Below are 19,657 nucleotides of genomic sequence, written 5' to 3'. Positions count from 1 at the left end.
CAACCTAGGTAGGATTCTGTACATTTAAAAAGGTCTTTCAAAAAGTGAAAATGAAATAGAGTTTTTCAGAAATGCAAAGACTGAAAGCCCGAAATAGGATTATCTTGTCGACTTCCATCAGCCTTGCTTAGGCCTGTCCTTTTAATTGGTCATTAAACCAGTCACTGCTGTGGCTCATGAGTGATAAAGACAATGGGAAGTCCGTTGCACATCACATAATTAGGCACACTGATGTGTAGTTTGGGCTGTGGATCCATGCTATGTGCTCAGGTAGCCAGAATAGGAACCAAATAAGGTCTCTAGGGGCTACATACTGTGGCCCAATCATTAGATCACCTAGTGATTATGGGTCCAAATCCATGGAAGGCATAGTTACAATGAGGATGGAGAGGACCCCTCTGACTGGAAGGAAGGGTCAGAAGTAAGCAAGCTACCAAGCACATCCTAGCTGAGTGGTGGAGGGATCTGTCTCTGCACAGGATTTTAGTCATTGCCAGAGTCTGACAGGTAAGCAGCTCTTTCACACTGCTCTGGCATCACAGTACTTGCCTGCAAGTCCAGTCTGGCATTGCGGCTGAATTGCCACAGGCCTGCTTCTCATGGATGCACAGGTGTCGTAAGTTTCATATTTGTATTCTGTGCGTAAGGCAGCCATTTCTTCTCCCCCTTTGGCTGGCAGGTGCAATTTGCTCATTGCTTTAGTCTGTTCAATTTCTTGGTCAACACAGGGGACCTCTTTAGTGAGCATGCACAACTCCAATGAATAGCTTATTAGGAGCATAACATTCTTGTATCCAGATATCTCAGCTCTACGGAGGGGCTGGTTTGAGTTGTCAGAACAAGGCCTGCCAGTAGACCATTTGGATGTTCAGGCTGGTAACTGTAGTCCAGGACTGAGTTAGAGAGACAGCATGAATCCTTTGCTGGTGGTTCTCTTGTTTGACGACCTGGACAGACATCCACATCTCACAATACTTTTCTTGTTACGCCAAACATACTATGTTCGTTAAGGTACAAATACTTTCAGCTTGGATGACAGGTTCACCTATTCCAACACCGCAAAAATTAGCCAGGATGAACCACCAGAAGTGAGACACCTGTGGCCCAAATGGTATTTTTTATTTTTATTTTGAATTTTGAATTTTGTTTATTGTTAATATTGAATTTTGAATTTTATGGTACAATTCCATTGAGTCAGGGATTCCCTCTTCTAAATTCCCACCCCCAACTGATTTTCCCCATATTGCTGCAATAGTATAATCCTTCATAAGAAGTTATAAGTCCATCAGTCTGTTATTTAAGCATGGCCAACGTTGCTGGTACAGACTATGTCAGACAGTCCAGTATCCCAAATGGTCGTCATAACTGACGTTCCATGAAGCTACAAGGATTCACTTAGGCTCGGTTTCCACAGCATCTATATGCAGCATTTCCACTCACTAGTCAAGACTTTTTTTTTAAATAACAAACAACCAAACAAAAATTACAGGTTAAATCAAGGCAAACATGTGGTATCTAACCTTTTGAGATTCGCTCATTTCCCTTAGCATTATAGTTTCCAGTTGGGCCCATTTAGCCACAAAGAACTGCATTTTGTTTTTTTTTTAATAGCTGAGTAGTATTCCATGGAGTAGATGAACCAAAACTTTCTTATCCAGTCTTCTGCTGATGGGCATTTCGGTTGCTTCCATGTTTTTGCAATTACTGATTGTGCTGCTATGAACATAGGGATGCATGTTGGTTTGTCGTGAAACAGGTGTTTTGGATATATTCCTAGGAGTGCTATTGCTGGGTCATATGGTATGCAGATTTTGAGTTGTTTGAGTGTTCTCCAGACTGATTTCCATAAAGGCTGTGCCAATTTGCAGCTCCACCAGCAGTGGAGTAGGGTTCCCTTTTCCCCGCATCCTCGCTGAGGATGCTGGTGAGGATAGTCAAGACTTTTGACCCACCTGTGCGTGCCCGAACCCGCGGACAGGATAACAACTGCATTAATCCTAGGAGCCTTCCCCATGTAGACCTTGTGGAGGGTCCCTTGCCCTCTACACTCCACTCCCACCTTGCGGGGAGCCCCTGAAATCTCTTCAGACTTCCAGCACCCCTGAGACCCAGAGCTCCCCGGGAACGCGCTGTCTCAATCGTCCAGCAGGGGACGCCTAATCACATCTTTACGTCGCTTTTCCCTCAATTCCTGTTTCTGTCTATGATCATATCCCTGTAGAGGAATTACTTCTAGATCTCCAGTAGTCCGGGCCGGGTAAGCAGCAAGATCTGGTAGGCTGCGCAGAGGGAGCCGCCTGGCACCCTTGTGCTTCTCTCCTTTCTCCCTCAGAAACAGCACCAGACTGGACACCCAGATGTGGGGCAGGCGTCCCGCCGGCCTATTCTCCTCCCTAAGGTCCCCCAAAACTGCCTCCTATAGTCTGGAAAGAGTAAGCTGCCTCTCTAAGGTCCCGGGGCGAGCGTGAGAGGCCTGCCACCATGTGACCCAGAGCCAGGGGAATGAGAGTCGGCGAGCCTGTCTTCAAGGCCCTCACAGCGCTGCCTCCCCTTCCAGGGCAGGTGCCTCTGAAGCTTGATTCCTGTCCTGGGGGTACTGAGGTCCTGGCCAGGGCTCTGCTGGGTCACCCTGTAGTGGCTGAGGCTCACAGCTGTGCTTCTATAACAATGGAAGTGCAGACACAAGAACACACACACATTCTAGGCCTACGAATTAATTATTTGACCAAATCTGCTTTGGAAATATAATGTCCTGGAAGTGTATATAGCAAAGTCTATTTCTAGTTTGGCCAATTTTAAATGAGCACTCCTGATAAACAGCAGAGTGTGTATTTGTGAATTACGTTACCAGAAATGGAGTCAAGATCTGTTGTTCAGTCTAACTCATAAACAAACCAAAATAAGTTAGTGGAAATGTAAAACGTGAGTGTGAAAGTATAACTCTTCAGAGATCAATTTGGAAAATGTCTCAAAATACGCCCAGCTGTTATGTTGACCGTGCCATTTGTAGGATTCTTCAAAAATATCAAGGATGTGAATAGTTTTTTAAAATAGTCATAACAGTGTTCATATAATATAAGCAATTTTGATGGTTTAAGTTGTTTAATAGAGTCAATAAAATCACAGCCATGTAGTAAGAAAACTATATACATCAAATTCATGACCTACAAAGGTATCTTGAAAAAGGTATATAGTGAGTTGAAATGTTACACGCTAGATAAGTATATGATTAAGTTGAGCTACAATATTTATAAATTGATGTTTGCCTGTATAAAATAAGGACGAATGCATATTACTACTAGCAGTGATAACTGCTGGGTGATCAAATTGTCACTTTTTATTTTGTGACTTAGAATTTCTGTTATTTGCAAATTATTGCCACAATACAGATTATCTGCTTAGTTGGGATGAAATGAAGGCAAAGCCTTTCTTATGCAAGGGTGTTCTTGAACCATAGGTGAGCATATACAAGCATAATTGACTTGTATTAAGTGCTTGATGCTAGCATTTTTCTGGGAGACAGTGTGTATTTCAGGGGAAGGGGAATGAAGACAACAACATGGCACGTCGCAGAGATTCGCCTACTGGCTCAATCCTGTAGAGCTCTGTTGAGCACTGAGGCGTATGCGAGGACCCAAAAAAAATCTGTTTTCTAAGAAACTGCACCGGGCAAGGAGACGCAGAGGCTTTGGTACTGAAGGAAACGCAGACACGATCTCTATTGTCTGCAAGACACTGCGTGGTCGCAGTGACTACAGTACTCACCCCGACATTGTAGTCTATCGGATCTGGGGGACCTGCTGCTGGTGGGCAGAGCTTGGAGATCATCACAGGACAGAAAAGACTGTCAAGGACTAGTTTGTAAATCTTTGTGGTGCTTCCAAATGCTCAAGGAGCACAGATGTTGGTGAAAGACTACTTTCTACTTGTCCCTGGACAATGCAAGGAATCACAAACACCCCAAAACAAGCATAGCTGAATCAGCTGCAAATGGCGTACATCCAAAGCCATGCTTATTCTTGGTGGTTCTGGGACCTGCAGCAAAGACACAAACTCCCCAGGTGCACACCCTTTATTTTAGCATTCAAACCACCCCACCAATTTGGCAATGAAGAGTTTTTATTTGAGACTGCATATACATAAGAAAGAGAAGCTGGTGCAGCATCCACACCACATTATGGAGAACAAAATCTGCCACAAAGCAAGAGGCTGTTGGTTTCATTGTGCCTGATGAAGAAAAGGAAGGGGTGGTTTGCACAAAACCTTAGACCTATTCTGCTGCATCGGGTGTTCCTGACTACGGCCGTGGCTGCGGCCATCTCCGTGCCCTCCTCATTGACCTCCACAAAGCACTTGTGGGAAATTTTGGACAAAGGTACATTCTTCCTAGATGACATGCCTGAAAAGTCAGCTTTGGTTTCCTCAAAGGCGTCCGTCATTCCTAAATCCTGAAGAACAGACTCTAAGTCGTAACTCTCCTCCAGTTTTAGTATGGGAAGGAACACTTCCACTTGGCTCTTTGTCATCTTTTCTGGATTGGTCCAAGCTCTGAAGGTATCATATGTAAGTGCCTTTTCCACCTGGAATGACAAAAGAGTCAAATCTTAAAGAGTCTGTCTAGGAACAGCCTGGTACCTACCCAACCTGCCTGTCACTTTTTCCCCAACAGCATGAGACTAGGAAGTGAGTTCTGCTCTAAGACAACTTATAGATATGTTTCTTCTTATAAAAAAACACCAAATTTATCCCCAAATTCTCATCTGTTCTCTAATTTTGCAGATACAAGAATAAAAGAGCTTGGAAACACCTGATACAAACTTCCAGTAAAAGCATTATGCACCAAGATCATCTAAAATGTGAAAAAAAATGATAATTAAATTCTTACCAGCTGATATTAATAGTCATGTAATATACATTACTTTGAATCAGAGAGATTGCTTAAAGAATGATATCTTGAGACCATGATCTTCAGTGGATCAGGGAGCTACTCAGTATTAGCAGGGGAAAGATTTCTTCAGGGTGAAAGATGGGGAAACCAGGCATCAGTTAACTAAGAAGGCAGATGTGTCTCCTGGGACCAAGAACAGACCCCGGGAAGTCAATGTCACTTGTTTTTGGCATTCTTGAATCAGCCAAGAGCCATCTCTCAACCTGTTCAATGGCACAGAAGAAACAAAGGAGAAAGAGGGGTCTTACGCTTGTATATCCCCTTCTTTTTTCCAGTTTGAGCCCAGGCAAGCACTCCTCTTCAGCATCAATGTTTGAACTTTGGCTCTATTGCTATATCCTCCTAAACTTTTCATGACTGGACAGGACAAATCTCATTCTTGACTTGTATCAATAACGTTATGATCCCTTAGAGAAATTACGCTCAAGGCCCTGTGCATTGGCATGCTGGAAATGACCACGTGCGATGTTACATCCTTGCTGGGCCAAGGAGAGCTATGGTAAAAGGATTAACACGTGAGAAACAGCACTATTTATGAATGACATTTCTCCTGCTTCCAGAGAGCTACATATTAGCAACTGTTAGTCCTGCATCTCCTGTTTCCTTAGGTTAACTTTCTGCTCTAGACTGCATTCTGTTTCTCTCCTGAGAAAAGAGCTCTCCCCTTTTGTCCAGGTCCTTGGAGCAGTTCAAGTGAAGTTCCTGGAATAACATCTTCCTCTCTCAAAAGTTTTAGGAACACAACAGCTCAGGCCACACTCTGTTGAGTCGAAATCTGTGTTGAACAAGATCCCCGAAGATTTACATGCACAGTCATATTTTTGAGAAGCACTGCCCCGATCAATCCCTACTCTGCTTCTAGAATTTCTGTTCAATAATTATTAGGACTCGAGTACTGCTCCCCCCTTTCAAATAAAAGAACTTCCTCTTTTTCTTTTAGCGCTTGATCCTTTCAGTTGCTTCAAAACTTGTCTCCCGCAAGATATGGTCTCAACAGAAACGCATACACATGTTCAGTACAAGATATACAGTGGTGTTCATCCAGCACTACTTATAATCATTTGAAATTAGAAACTCCTCAAATGCCACCTGGCAGATGAACTTTAAAAGCTAAACTCATCTGAAATTCTAGACACACAGGCCCAATAACCAAGACTCACCACAGTAAGATCCGTGTTGTCATCCGGAAGCAAAATGAGCATGCTCAGATCTTCATTTGCATAGGGCAGCTCCAGCACCTGCGTGTGCACCTCCTCTATGTGCCCTATTTTAAACTTGGCTCTCTTAAACATCATCTGCACTGTCTTCTCCTCCTAATAAGACACAGGATTAAAATTTAATTACGAAAAATGAGAACAACTTACAAAATACAAGACAAGCCAAACACAGAACTCCAAGCACCTTTAAAATCATTATTACTTCTGAGCACTTATGTTTAAACTCTTACTACATCTTAATATTGAATGGAACACACTCTTGTTCCAGAAGATCCTGCATCAGTGGCAGAGAGAGAGAATACTTTCACAAATGTAGAAGGATGTGACATTCTATTTATCCAAGCTAAAGGTTGTCTAGGTAAGATTCACGTCCTCTGTCTGAACAAAGTGGTTATAAAAGATGTATAAACCAAGGACAGTTATACTTTTGTTCTGAAATGCTCTCCTACTATGTAACTGGTTTTATAGCTTTGGATTTTAGGAAGAGAGATCATTAACAACACGTGCAAGGATAGCAATTGTTAAAGCTTTCCTAACATTTATGTCTAACTTTGCTACCTTTGTGCAATACGCTAATACCGAGTTGATGAACGGCCAATTCCAAGCTGAAAACTGTGAACCCAGCCATTCTCTTATTTGGAAGAGTAAAGCCCTATCATCTGCTAAACACTCCTTTACTTAGTCCAGAAGTGCACAGCTCTGAATTCCAAGGCAATGAATCCAGAAAGGTGTTGCAGGACATATGAACAGTGATAGCAAAAAGCAATGTAATTCTAAGACTTACTAGAAATTTTCCTCCAAACTGTGTGACCAGAGATGGAAGATAAACATGAGATAAACAAAGAGAAAAGCAAAACTATCAACAGAAAAAATTATTTTAGCTTTTCTCCTCCCTCTCATCGAATAAGTCTCTCAAGAAATAAAATTAATAAAGTGTGAAAAATTATGGTTTTCTATTGTCATCTTTCCCAGTTTATTGTGCTAATAGTTGAACAGAAGACTGTTTCCCCACCTTGTTAGTTTTAAACAGCATTCCTCTTGTGTGCTTTCTGTCAAATTGCTCATTCCACTTTGCTTTGAAATAGACAGCATTGACAAGAACCAGCTTAGTCAGGGGACCAACTGTCCCAGCACCCAGCACCTCTGAAATCTTACCTGTAGAATGAGGGAAAATTATATCAAAACAAATATTACCTTACAAGAATGCTCCTGCCATACAAAACACAGGCTTCACCACGAGCCAGATTGCAGTCATCTTTCCTAGCAGCCTACTGAATCAGAAGGATGGTATTTATCTGTGTGCTCACACACAGTGTATTGTTTGCCCTGAAACAACAATCTTCAAGGAAGTGGGGCAATCATGATTTCAACAGCAGATTATAGTTGTAAAATTGAAAATGTAGCCATTTCCAGGCTTTTTCCTGCAGGTTCACATAGCTGACAAGCAGCTGCTTTAAGAGAATAAACCAGGAATCTTGTTTCTGACTCCAGGGCTCTCAACACTGGCATCGTAATATCTCAACCGAGCTCCTTGTGGCATCCTTGCATAGATGAGTCTTTGTTATTGCGGCTGCTATCTTCATTGTGGACTGATGAGCTAGTAGCACCTCCCCTAATTATAAAAACTAAACATATCTCCAGCCAATATCAAAGATCATAAGAACAAATGCACTAGGTTGAAAATCACTGTTCTGTGCCAACCTTAAAATCTCACTTTGACAAGAAGAGGCTTCCAACGGGTGGGGGATGGATACCTAGAAGGGGGAAAAGACAGACTACCTGCAAGCAGTGACTTGGCAGAGGAAGTAAACGGATAGTCAGCCAAAGAAAAGGAAGGGTGTGAGTGGCCACAGGTACAGGGAGGACAAGGTGTGGAGGAGTTGCCAAGTTCCTCAGGTGACTAAACACTGATTAATCAAACAGGCAGCAACCGAAAATATGAAAACTGTGAGCCCAGCCATTCAACAGATGTGCAAATGTTCTTCCTTTCCATTGGTAAGTATTTTACTGGCCTCCCGTAATATCATGGGCATGGATGCCACTTGACACACAATGGAGGATCCGTAAAGATTGCACAGTTGATGGACTGGGCTCTAATTAGTAAATTTGATTCCTCCACTTTTTGGAAGAATTTAAACTTTCTGTTAGGTATTTAGGGTTCTTGAAATAATGCTTTCTTTTTCTCTGTAGTGAAACCAAGAACTGCCCTGTGGGGTCTGGAGAAGGTATGGGCTCCACATTACCCATGCCTTCACAATTGGCAGCAAATTCAGGGAAAGATCATACGCAGAAAGCAATTGTAGCCACAGTCAAGTTAAAGAGGAGGAATGGGCCCCATAGTAGATCAAGCTAGTGGGCTGTTGATGTTACCATTGGAAACAACATGATACCACAAAATCTGAGCTGCCTCCTAACAGAATGTCATCCTCAGACTCATCCCCAGATGGAAGATAAACAGGGCACCAAAGAGGAGGCATGTGGGAAGGATTTTCTGACATGGTTTTGGGAAAGCAGACTTGAAATTCTACTGTTTGGATCAACTACTTTGTCAGAAAGTACTACTTCATGATCTGATAAGCTCAAGAGAAATAACAAATTTGTATGCCTAGCCTGAAAATCAGAGAACACACACAAACAGGCTTCTGGTAACTGAGCATACTGGAGAGCCATAGAATTCAGGCCTCAGCTAATTCATCCTTGCCTTCCAGCCCCACAACATTAAAATCCCTTACCTTCTGTCTTCTCTGCCACCCAGTCATTGATGTGTTTCCTGCATCCCTCAGTGTTCTTGGCAAAGGACAGCTCCTCCAGCTCTGCCTGGTAGAACTTCCAACAGGCTTCCTTAAAGGTCTGTGAACACAAAACACATAGTTTTGTCTGACAAAGGTCCCCAAAACTTGGTGAATCTCTTTCCCTGAACATGTTTCTACCATAAATATATGCACAAGTAATTCTTCACTTTAAGAGGCAGTCATGCAACTGGTAAAAATATATGGACAACTGTAGCCATAAGGGGCTTGGAGGAGTGCGTGCTAACTGACTGTGAACTTGGGAGTGCCTCCGGTCTCTGGGAAAGTCTAAAGACGAACAGCTGAAGGCCCCCTCGGAACATTGCCTAGGTAAGAGGCTCTTCTGCAGTGTTCTGCAGTCCACCCTCCACTGTGATTGCTGTTATCCATGAAAAACAATTGTAGCTAATGACCTACAAAAAGAATGAAAGTTTGTAAGAACTAGGACGCACTTTAGGAATACTGCTTTGCATGTTTATAACTACCATATTGTGTAAAATACGTCACACTAACTAGAAGACCAGGTATCCTTATAGTCAATAAACTTTTTGTCTTGGACTCCTGACCTTTTGTCCACTGTGTCTTTCTCATGTAACAGTGTTCCTGTGTCCCAAGTCTCGAGATCCGAAGAAATCCACAGACAGACAGCTTGCTTTATGCCTGACACTGTGCCAAGGCCCTAACACCAGCAAGCGGGTGAAAGAGATAGATAGATAGATAGATAGATAGATAGATAGAGAGATAGATAGATCTCTGTATACATATCTATGTCTATCTATACCTAGATATAGATAGATATATAGATATAGGTATAGATATAGATATAGATATAGATATAGATATAGATATAGGTATAGATATAGATATAGGTATAGATAGATATATAAGATGTATGTATTCATAGATATATAAAATGTGTATGTGGATATAGCTACCTTCTCTCTCAAGTAGGTTAATAAATTACATTTCAAAGAATACATTTCTGTCATTAGTATGAAATTATGAGCAAAGAGAAAGACCAGGCTGGGCTTAGAAAGAACAATTTAGAACAATTAATAGAGATGTGAATGATAAGGCAAGACTACAATCTCCAGCAATGCCATTATTATTCAGAAGTGGCATCATATTCAAGAGATCTTGAGAAAAGGTTCTGGTAAAAAATAGCCCGGAAGCCACAGACATGACTAGGGAGGAGTTTGGACAATGGACAGATGTGGTCACTCTGTAAAAAAGAAATTGGGGAAAGCAGGTCTGGATGCAGACGGATGACACATGACATAAGTGTAGCATGCGTCGACACACGACATAAGTGTAGCATGTGTCAGAAACGAACCAAAAAGGATATAATTCAGGAAAATTATAAAACCTAAAATTATGTTTGTGTTAATGGAATGCTGGACAAGTTATTATGGCAACTAATTTCACTGCTGGTTTTTCTTAATTTTATTTCTTTTTCATCAATGCGCGAGTCCTACTTACTGAAAGGAAGTCGCATGTTTCTTCTCCAAAGAGTCTGTTGGCCATTCTAAGCAAGTACTGAGTGCCAGTTTTGTTAACTTTAGCGACAAGTGACTGGAAACCTCGGTGGACATCCTGATCCCTGTTCGCAAAAAGCACCTGGTGATGGAAAGCAAGTCCCACTTTCAATATCGTCATTATGCCCCCTCAGAGAGCTACCTCCAAACTGCATTGCAGATCACACAGGCTCCTACTTAAGACAGTGGCTTGACTGTCCAGTGCAGGGTTTCTACGGTTTCTCAAACTCAGTATTATTTTCATATGTGGCAAGATAATTCTTTGTGGTGCGGCTGTCCTGTGCCTTGTGGGATTGTTTTTGACACATTTCTGGATGTGAGCTTCTCCTCTCGGTCCTTGCCAAGTACCTGTAGGTGAGAATCCCTGGTCTAGCAGATTTACTCATGCTTAAGAAGGCAATGTGCGAAATAACTAAGGAGGGAGGCTGAACATTAAAACATATTAACAATTAACTGAGACGAATCAACCGTGACCCAGGAAATACAATAAAGAACAGACATAAAAATAAGAATGTTATTCAGTGACTTCTCAGAAGTTCTCCAGACCACAGCATAATTTCAAAGGTCAGGTAAGAGTCCAGTTTAAGTTGTTCTTGCATCTCTCAACCAGCCCTAACCGAAAGCCTCCCAGCTCCAGAGAGCTGGAACAACTGTTGGATGTTTGAGCTGAGGACTGGGCTCCTGGGAATGCTGTAGGAGACCATTCAAACAGAACACACATGTTAGTGGCAAGCTGATGCCAAGACAATGTTGGGGACATTTTCACCCAAGGTCAAAGAAATACACGTGAGTACTGCTTTGTCAGTAAATAAGGTTATAGGTCACCATTTATATCAGATTATACCTTCCCTCAAAGTGCCTCCGAAAGATCCTAGCCCATATTTACGTGGCATACTTGTCCAACATTTAATCAATTTAAAGCAGCTATGTTTCTATTTAAAATTTCATATTAATTTAAAATATGGTTAGATTGAAATGTTTTGCCTCTGCGGGTGGGGTGTGCAGAACGATACTTTGCCATTCTTATCAAACCAGATAAGCTGATGATTTTATCCAGAGAAAACCACTTTGACTTGGTTTCTCCCATAAACTTAGGAGAAGATCGCCTGTCCTAAACACTTCACCTTTCCACCCACATCCTGTCCTCCCATCCACCGTCCAGCAGCTGGCATGAAAATCTGAGAAGACCAGCTCCATAAGAGCAATGAAGAAAGGTGTCCCAGTTCTGCCTCAGTGGCATGCATACTCACCTGGGACATCTGGTCTGCAGTGTCTCCTCTTGCCCCCAGGTAGACCATGGCCAAGGAAATGCTGATGCTCAGTGGGGAGAAGAAGACATTTCGTGATGTTTCTGCTTCACCCAACAGTTTTAATAACTTGATGGCAAAACTGTCATTTCCTTCACAGAGTTGGTCCATTGTGAGGGTCTGGAGCAAATGCACAAGGCAGGAGCACATCAGTCACCAGTACAGCCCTCCTGTAAACTCATAGTCATCCATTGGTGGGCAGGAGAATTACACCCCCAGAAGCATCCAGCCCTAAAAACTAGGACTGTACTATCTAATCTGGACTTAATGAAATCACCATGGTCCTTACAAGAGGGGAGTAGAGACGTCAGAGAACAAGATGTGACCATGGAAGAGGAAGAGGTCAGAGTGATGCTAGGCTGCTCATTAAGCAATATGACTGGGAAAAGACTGTGAGCTTTCTGTAGAACAAGGGGATAGAAGGAGCTGTGCTCTTTTAATTTAAATTCAAGCCATCCAGACCTACAAGGAAATAGTCTTGTGTTGCTTTTGGTCACTAAATGTGTGGTAAGGTGGCACAACCACAGTAAGATGCTAAAACACTGATTTGTTCACAGCATCCAACCCCAGCCCCCAGCTGGTATCCCCTTTCACAACAGGGGCTCAGGCAGCCTTGGACTGGTCACTTCCTCCCCTCCTCAGTGGCGTAACAAAGGACAACACAGACTTGGCACCAGAAGCTGGTCTCAGTTGGGAGCACAACTGGTACACGCAGTCACTGCGGTGCTGCTGCACGCAAGGGGTGAGGAGGCTGCCCAAGGTTCGGTGGCTCACCCAGAAGCCACAGACACTCACTAGTGACCAGAAACATCAGTTTCACTCCACACTCCGAATTTTTTTTCCATCGCTTTTTGTTTGAAAGGCAAACATACCGAGATGTATTTCATTTGGGGAGAATAGCTCCTATGAATGGATTTGTTTTTTAAGATTTTTATGTTTTCATTTTAACTAATTTTTAACAGATGCAATAAAGCTCATGGATACAATTCTAAGATTATGGTACTCGCGACCTTCCTCCTTCGCTCCTCCCACTCTGAATTCTTGGAATATGAATTCTTATTCATTATGCAAACTCCTTGTGCTCTTGCTGCTCCTTTCAAATTTATAAATAATTATGAAGCAAAGAATTATGGACCATTCTTAGTAAATAAAAGCTGTATTTCTGTCATCATGACAAAAACACTTTAGCAAGTTCCACCAAATTTGAAAGGTTTGGGATAGTGCAACCAAAACTGAATTACTGGCAAAAGAGAATGTTTAACTTTGAATCAGGGGGATTCAAAATATGTATATACCAGTTTACACTCCGCCCCACATGCCAAAGCTGAATATACATGAATATACAATGTGTCTCCCAAGTCTCGAGTCATCAAATAAACATTCTGATTTAGGTGTGGTAATTATAGAATAATCCCAGACAGCCTGATCTTAAACTTCCTCTCAGCTTCACTAAACAGTCAAGGTAAATTTGATGAAATAAGCAAATTAAACAAGTCCCTCCCTTCTCTATTCCTACATTCATTTTCTTTAGAACACTTTCAGTTGTTAATCTAGTCCTCTGCCCTTTGAGATGTGAGTCTTGTGAAAAGCCTCACACCAAGTTGTCATCCCAGGACCATTTTTTTTCTCAAGCACTAGCTCTCAATGAGTTGCAATGGAAAGGGAAACTGGTGCCCCTATCACGCGGCATTTGCAAGAGGTACGAGTCTAACTTAGGCAGGCATCTGGCTCCAAGTAGCAAAAACTTATACCACAACAACCCGCCAACTGCTGTAATGTTAGCAAGTTATTTTATGTTTACCGCAATGGTTCACATTATTAAATCTTACAGAGACCTGTGCTACTAGTCCATAAATCATTAAAATTCATCAACTCAATCAATTTTCCCTAAGCCTCCTTAGCTCTTACAACTGAGAACATTTCCAACAAATCACAAATTGGCAGCTAACACAACTCTTCAAGACACCCCACTTTTAATGTAACTCCAGCACCCCACATCGGAGTGCCAGTTTGGGTGCTCTGCTTCTGATCCAGTGCCCTATTAATGCGCTCAAGGGCAAAGCAGATGATGCTACAGGTACTTGATCCCCTGCCACCCAGAGCTTAGCTTTGGCCTGGCCCAGCTCTGGCTGTTGTGGCCATTTGGGAAGTGAACTGGCAACTGAAATATTATCTTTATCTTTATCTTCATCTTTATCTTTATCTCTCTCTCTCTCTCTCTCTCTCTCTCTCTCTCCCACCCTCCCTCTCCTTGTCATACACACACACAATCTCACAGTCTTTCACTTTGCATTTCAATATATAACTGAATAAATCTCTTTTTTTGAAAAGGATAAACTATCATCCAAAATCCTTTGAATCTACATGCTGCATTTTTTTTTCTGTTATTGCATTTTCTTATTCTTTAAATAAGACAAACATTTTCCTATTTGGAAAATTGGCAAAGAAGCAAAACAAAACCTCAGGCTGACAGTCAGAGCCCCCAGCCTGTGTTCAGCTCCATAAGCACACGTGCAGTGCCGTGATCTTTGTTCTCTGAGTTCCCCAGAGGGCTGCAAAGTGCCTTGCCAACCAGCTCGGAAATGCCTTCCATCTGCGGAGGGCAAGACAGAATCCTCTGTCTGGCTCAGCAGCTCAAGACGCAGGAAGGGCTGAAGGATGGGAAGGAAAGAATATGGCAGCCAGCGCCTCGGCATGACTAAATGTCTTTCTTAAAGCTTCCTCCTAAGAAATTTCTTAAGAGGAAGTATCTCTGGTTTAAAAAAAAAAGTGTTTTTTGTTTTATCGTAAAAGCATGCTCTAAGTATAAAGCTACTGTCCAAAACAACTGAAAATTCTTTAAAGACTGTTAAATCAACCAAGCAAATACAATAGCAGGGTTTGCACAACTTGATTCTCATTCATAATAGAACAAAACATTGAGGTTCCTCACTGCCCTGACACCATGGGGCCCCTCTAGAGCAGTTGTAGAGCGGCAGGTAGAGCTGGGAGGAGGTGGGTCTGCTGTGGGTCTGCAGGAACAGCAGGGTCCAGCCTGCAGCCAGGTCGCCCCCAGTCTCACACCAACTCACCTTGCACTTGAGGCTATTTTCAAAACTGGAGGCTTGAATGAACTATTCTAACTTCATGGTACAGGCCTATGGGAAGGTAATAGCAGAGAAACTAAATGAAGCAAGGAATTGGGTAAATTGAAGATAATGGAGACCCAAACAAAACTGGATTTGATCCTACCTTTACATGTTTTACAACCCATGGTAAGGTAGTCATGACCCGTGTGTGTGTGTGTGTGTGTGTGTGTGTGTGTGTGTGTGTGTTTCATCATCCTTTTGAACAGGCAAAGGAATGAAGTAAATTATTGCATGGATTTCTGTTTGACATTTTAATTGCTCTTAATTGCTAACTCCTAGTCCTGATTCTTCCATCCTCCCTCTTCCTTCATCCCATTTCTTCACCTCCATTGCATTTCTACATGCAGGCGTAGTCAGCAGTATAGCATTTCCCATCCACATTCCTCCTGTAGCAGTGACACAGACACGGGGACACACTCACGCACAAGGGCACCTGCGGAGTGAGCTCCAGCTCGTGACCTGTTATGGTCAGCAGGGGCAAAGAAGGAGCAGAAAGGATTAGCCCACACGTACCTCCCATTTTTAGGTACTCCAATCTCACACATAAAAATTGTTGAAATGGTTGGGATAAAATAGGACCTCTTCCAAGTAATCTAATAATGTGACACAAAATAGCATCCTCAGGTGCCAAACCTATAAATTGTGTCACGAAAACACAGCCATGAAAAAAAAAAAAAAGTTTTGAACTCCAATCAATCAAATGAGGTGGCATTGAGTTTGTTTACCTTTTACAGGTGTACAGGGTTGACAACTAAAAAAACAAAAAGATACAGAGGAGTAGGAAAAAGCCACAGAGCTCAACCAAGATGCACACAGAACATGGAGCCCTCAACAACTGTGCACCCATTCCACTCGCCTTCAAAACTAAGTTTGCTTGCATGCCTTAAGAAAACAAAATGAATGATGGATTACCAATTACACATAAGGAGTTCACACACAGGAAGGACCCACAGAGAAATGCATGATTTCAAACCTGCCATTTGTTCTCCAAGAGCATAATTCGCCAAGTGCCAAGCAAGCCCCCCAGAAGAGTAGACACGCTCTCCACTGGGTGGGTGTTTTGCAGTGGACAGGGAAAGGTCTGCCTTATTTCCTTGGAATGTGGATGTGAGACAGGCTGGGCAACTGAGGCCACCTTCAAGAATGTGAACTTGAGCTATGGTCTGAAAAGCAACAAGTGCTTTTTTTATGTAAATGACTTAAATGAGTACATTGGAGTTTTAGAAGAAGACTGAGGTCCACTCTCCGGTGTTGAAAGAGGCTGTGGAAACTGCTGGAAGCCACTACCACAGATGAGTGACTGCTGAATGCACAGGAAGTGACAGGGTTGATGGCCAGGCACAGGCACTGCTCACAGCAGAGGCAAGCAGAAAGCGAAACTCATGCTCAGGATGAGTGAGACCCACAGGGCTGTCCACGTGCAGAACCAGCTTGCAGTGAGGACAGTGATGAGTTCTAGGTGGGGTGTGGGACACATCTGACCCGGTCATGAGGACAGCCAGAGGCTAGGAGGCCGAGGGCATCCTGATTCCAGCAGACTGCGTGTGATTTAATGAAATACTGGAAACATACAACAACATAAGAAGACATTCGCTTAACACTACAGAATCTGCAATAACTGAAAGTAAAAAACAAAAAAGTGTGGGGTGGGGAGAGATTAGGACCCAGCAACCAGGGGTGTGTATGTGTGTTCAAACAGTAGTACAAGAAGACAGGAAAGCAGCCTGTGACCCTTGTTGTGGGATGAGGGTGGGTGAGGGTGTCCCAGGCACAAGAGTATAGGAATTAAAAATAATTGCTGAGGCTACCAAAAACTAGTAGTTTCGTTTGTATTTTTGTCTTTTTTTTTTTTTTTTTTTAAGAGAGGGAAAGAATCCAAGGAAGGGCGGCGGGAACAGAGAAAGGCATGGAAGGTACAACTTACAAACTGCCTCCTGACCAGATCTTCCAGCCAGCACCTTCAACCCACCTCCTGGAGACAGGTGGCGCCCGCAGCGACTGCCACTCACCTTCTCCAAAGTTCCCGCCCACCCACCCTGAGCATCGAATCCCGTGGCCGGCGCCCAGGCTGGCAAATCGCAAAGCTTCTCCCCAGGCAGGCCTGTTGCAGCTCGCAGCTCGGGCGCTCGGCCACCTCCCGCACCACGAAGCAGCCCAGAACTGGGCAGGTCGACCCTGAACCCACGACACCGCAAGCTCTCCTTCCCGACTTTCTCCCGCCGGCGTCTTCCAACTTTCTCTCCACCTCTCCATTCCCCTTGCCCGCACTGACCTCCCTCCTGGAGGAAGCTCTAAGGACCCGTGTTCCTCCCCAGCCTGGTGTACCTGCGGGTTCCAGCTGTGCTGTCTGTGGAGCCGCTTCCACTTAACGTGCGTCGTGGATGTTCCGTGCCCTTCTTGATGAAGGATGAGACTTCCGGGAGATGACTCACAGCAACCGGATTGCACAGGGCCAAACAATCCCTGACTCCCAAGACAGGAAGCTGGATCTTGGGAGGAGTGCCTCGCCTGCACCCTTGGCAGAGGAGAGATGGGGCTGGGCTGGGTACTGGGAGAGAAGTTGTGCGGGAACCTCGCCCTGTGTGGGAACTCACCCATGGCACAGCTGGGTTAATGTGTGCCGTGTTCCTGTTGTGTGTGCGTGTGAGCGCATTTGCGCTTAAGAACAGTTTCAAATTTGGGTCTTACCTTTGAAAAATTTAAAAGCAAACCCAGAAGTTGAAGTTGCTACAGATCAATAGTTTCCAGGTGCTTCGGCAGGGCAATCGGCAGCAGCACCATTTTCCACACGCATGCGCAACAAATCTCGGTGACTGCTCAATGTGCTAAATTTTAGCGCACTGCAGATTCTGTAAAACACAACAGAAACTTAAGGGACAAGAAAAGCTTAAAAATACACATTCATATGCGCACAAAAACTACTGGATGAGTGCAGAAGTGTGTTTCATCCAACACAATGCTTTCAAATGCAGTAATTTGAAGATGTAGCTTTTAGTTTACGTCTGCATTTGGTTTACTCCTCTCGAGGCGAGGCGCCACCTGAGTGCCCTGAAGAGTCCATCAGTAATCCAGGTCCTCAATGGCCATGTGGACTCAGGGGGATGCAGAAGGGGGTCTGCCTTCTCTTCTAGACTAGGGGAAATCACCAAAGCATCTTAACCTGGGAGAAATGTATCACATTTATGTTTCATAAAGACCCCTCTGGCTGCATTGTAGAGTCCAGCTCAGCCCAGAGTGATACCTCAGTGACCACTCTGCAGGTGACAGATGAGGAAAGCTGCAATGAGGCAGAGCAGGGGGAATGCGGAGAAGGACATAGCCTTAAGAAATTATGAAAGGGGAGTTGGTGGTGTGGCACAGTGGGTTTATAGAGCAGCGTGATTCCTGCCATCCACATGAGCTATCTGGACAGAGCTCCTGGCTCCTGGCTTCAGCCTGTCTCAGCCCCAGCTTTTGCAGGCATTTGGTGAACTGAACAAGCAAATGTAAGATCCCTTTCTCTCTTTTTCTCTCTCTTGCTGTCACTTTACTTTAAAAAAAAAAAAGCTTAAAAAAAAGGCAATTCTAGGAGAAAGGATGGGTATAGCTTCTTGGAACATGAAGGAATGAGTGGGTAGGAAGAAGCAAAGATGAATATAAGAGTAAATGAAACTCATTGTATAAATAAATGTGGAAATGATATATTTCCCAAGGGAAGAAGTCTGTATACAGGCCATATTCAGGGGAATTAATTCTATTCAATTATTAAGTCAGGATCATTTAAATCCTGGGCCCTAGCAGGGAACCTCAGGATAGCTAGGGCTTATTTCAGAGTGGGCCTTGTATGGCTTCACACCCTAAGCTTTTCTCACACCAGCTGGAGAGCCCACAGTTAGCCAATAAGGTGTTTCCCACATGTGCCACTCAGACACGTAGACTGCGGTCAGCTTCATCTTGTGTCTACTTGCACGGATGCTAACTCTGCACATCTCCTCAAACAAAACTGGGGAATAGCTGTTGGGCCTCGGGAAAGGTACAGCCCTAACCTGTCTTCAATTTGGGAGTCTCCAGCTTACACTTCTATCTGCTCAACAGATAGGCAGGAAAGTCAGATTTTCCTACAAGGGTTTGGGAACTCTGTATTCCATGTTGCTAAATAAACAAATAATTGATCGTGAAGAGTCTCCTGGGTGTTCCAAAATGTTCACACCCAGTGAATGATTATTCTTCAGCAGTAAACAATCTATATATTCTCCATTGCACCATCTTCTAGCCCCAGGAGAGTCCCAGGTGGCTTCCGTGGATTCGAGAAGGTAAACACATCAGGAGGAATTCAGGAATGTCACAATACTGACTGTGCGCCCAGCATGTGGCAGAGGGGAACAGCAAAGCCAGGGTAGTTTGATCTGCTCAGATTCCCACAGAAATTCACAGTAGAAGCAAGATGACAATCTGACCTTGTTCCCAAGGTACTACTTTGGTTGCCACGCCCAGCAATAACATTGGCACAAGACAGTACACAGGTTCAGTGATGAAAGAAGAGTTTAATTATAACAAACAAATGCCAGAGGAAATGACTGCAAAGATGCAAGAATGGAGTTTGTACCCTCTAGGAGAAACTGGGCTAAATAACTTAAGCGGGACCTCCTTGCCTGTCGTCCGCATGGCTGTTTACTGGAGCTAAATTGTTATTTTGAGCTTGGAAACTGTTCTGACTGCTGAAGTGTGCCAATTCTTTTGAGGTTTGTGTGCCA

The 19,657-nt window shown here is 43.5% G+C and overlaps 1 protein-coding gene across 1 annotated transcript; it reads right to left on the bottom strand.

The window, feature by feature from the left end:
- Positions 1–4,101: 4,101 nt before the first annotated feature.
- Positions 4,102–17,820, bottom strand: SERPINB8 (serpin family B member 8). Its single transcript, XM_040985101.1, has 7 exons — positions 17,250–17,820; positions 11,740–11,916; positions 10,434–10,571; positions 8,898–9,015; positions 7,178–7,320; positions 6,109–6,261; positions 4,102–4,580 (listed from the first exon to the last, which is right to left on the bottom strand). The coding sequence occupies exons 1-7, from the start codon at positions 17,520–17,522 to the stop codon at positions 4,176–4,178; spliced, it is 1,407 nt and encodes a 468-aa protein (XP_040841035.1). The 5' UTR covers positions 17,523–17,820; the 3' UTR covers positions 4,102–4,175.
- Positions 17,821–19,657: the final 1,837 nt, after the last annotated feature.

The sequence above is a fragment of the Ochotona curzoniae genome, unplaced genomic scaffold, assembly GCF_017591425.1.
Source record: "Ochotona curzoniae isolate NIBS_2020 unplaced genomic scaffold, NIBS_Ocur_1.0 contig_43, whole genome shotgun sequence".
NCBI lineage: Eukaryota > Metazoa > Chordata > Mammalia > Lagomorpha > Ochotonidae > Ochotona > Ochotona curzoniae.
Note: the sequence above shows the minus strand (reverse complement) of the source record. Positions and strands in the feature narration are given on the sequence as shown.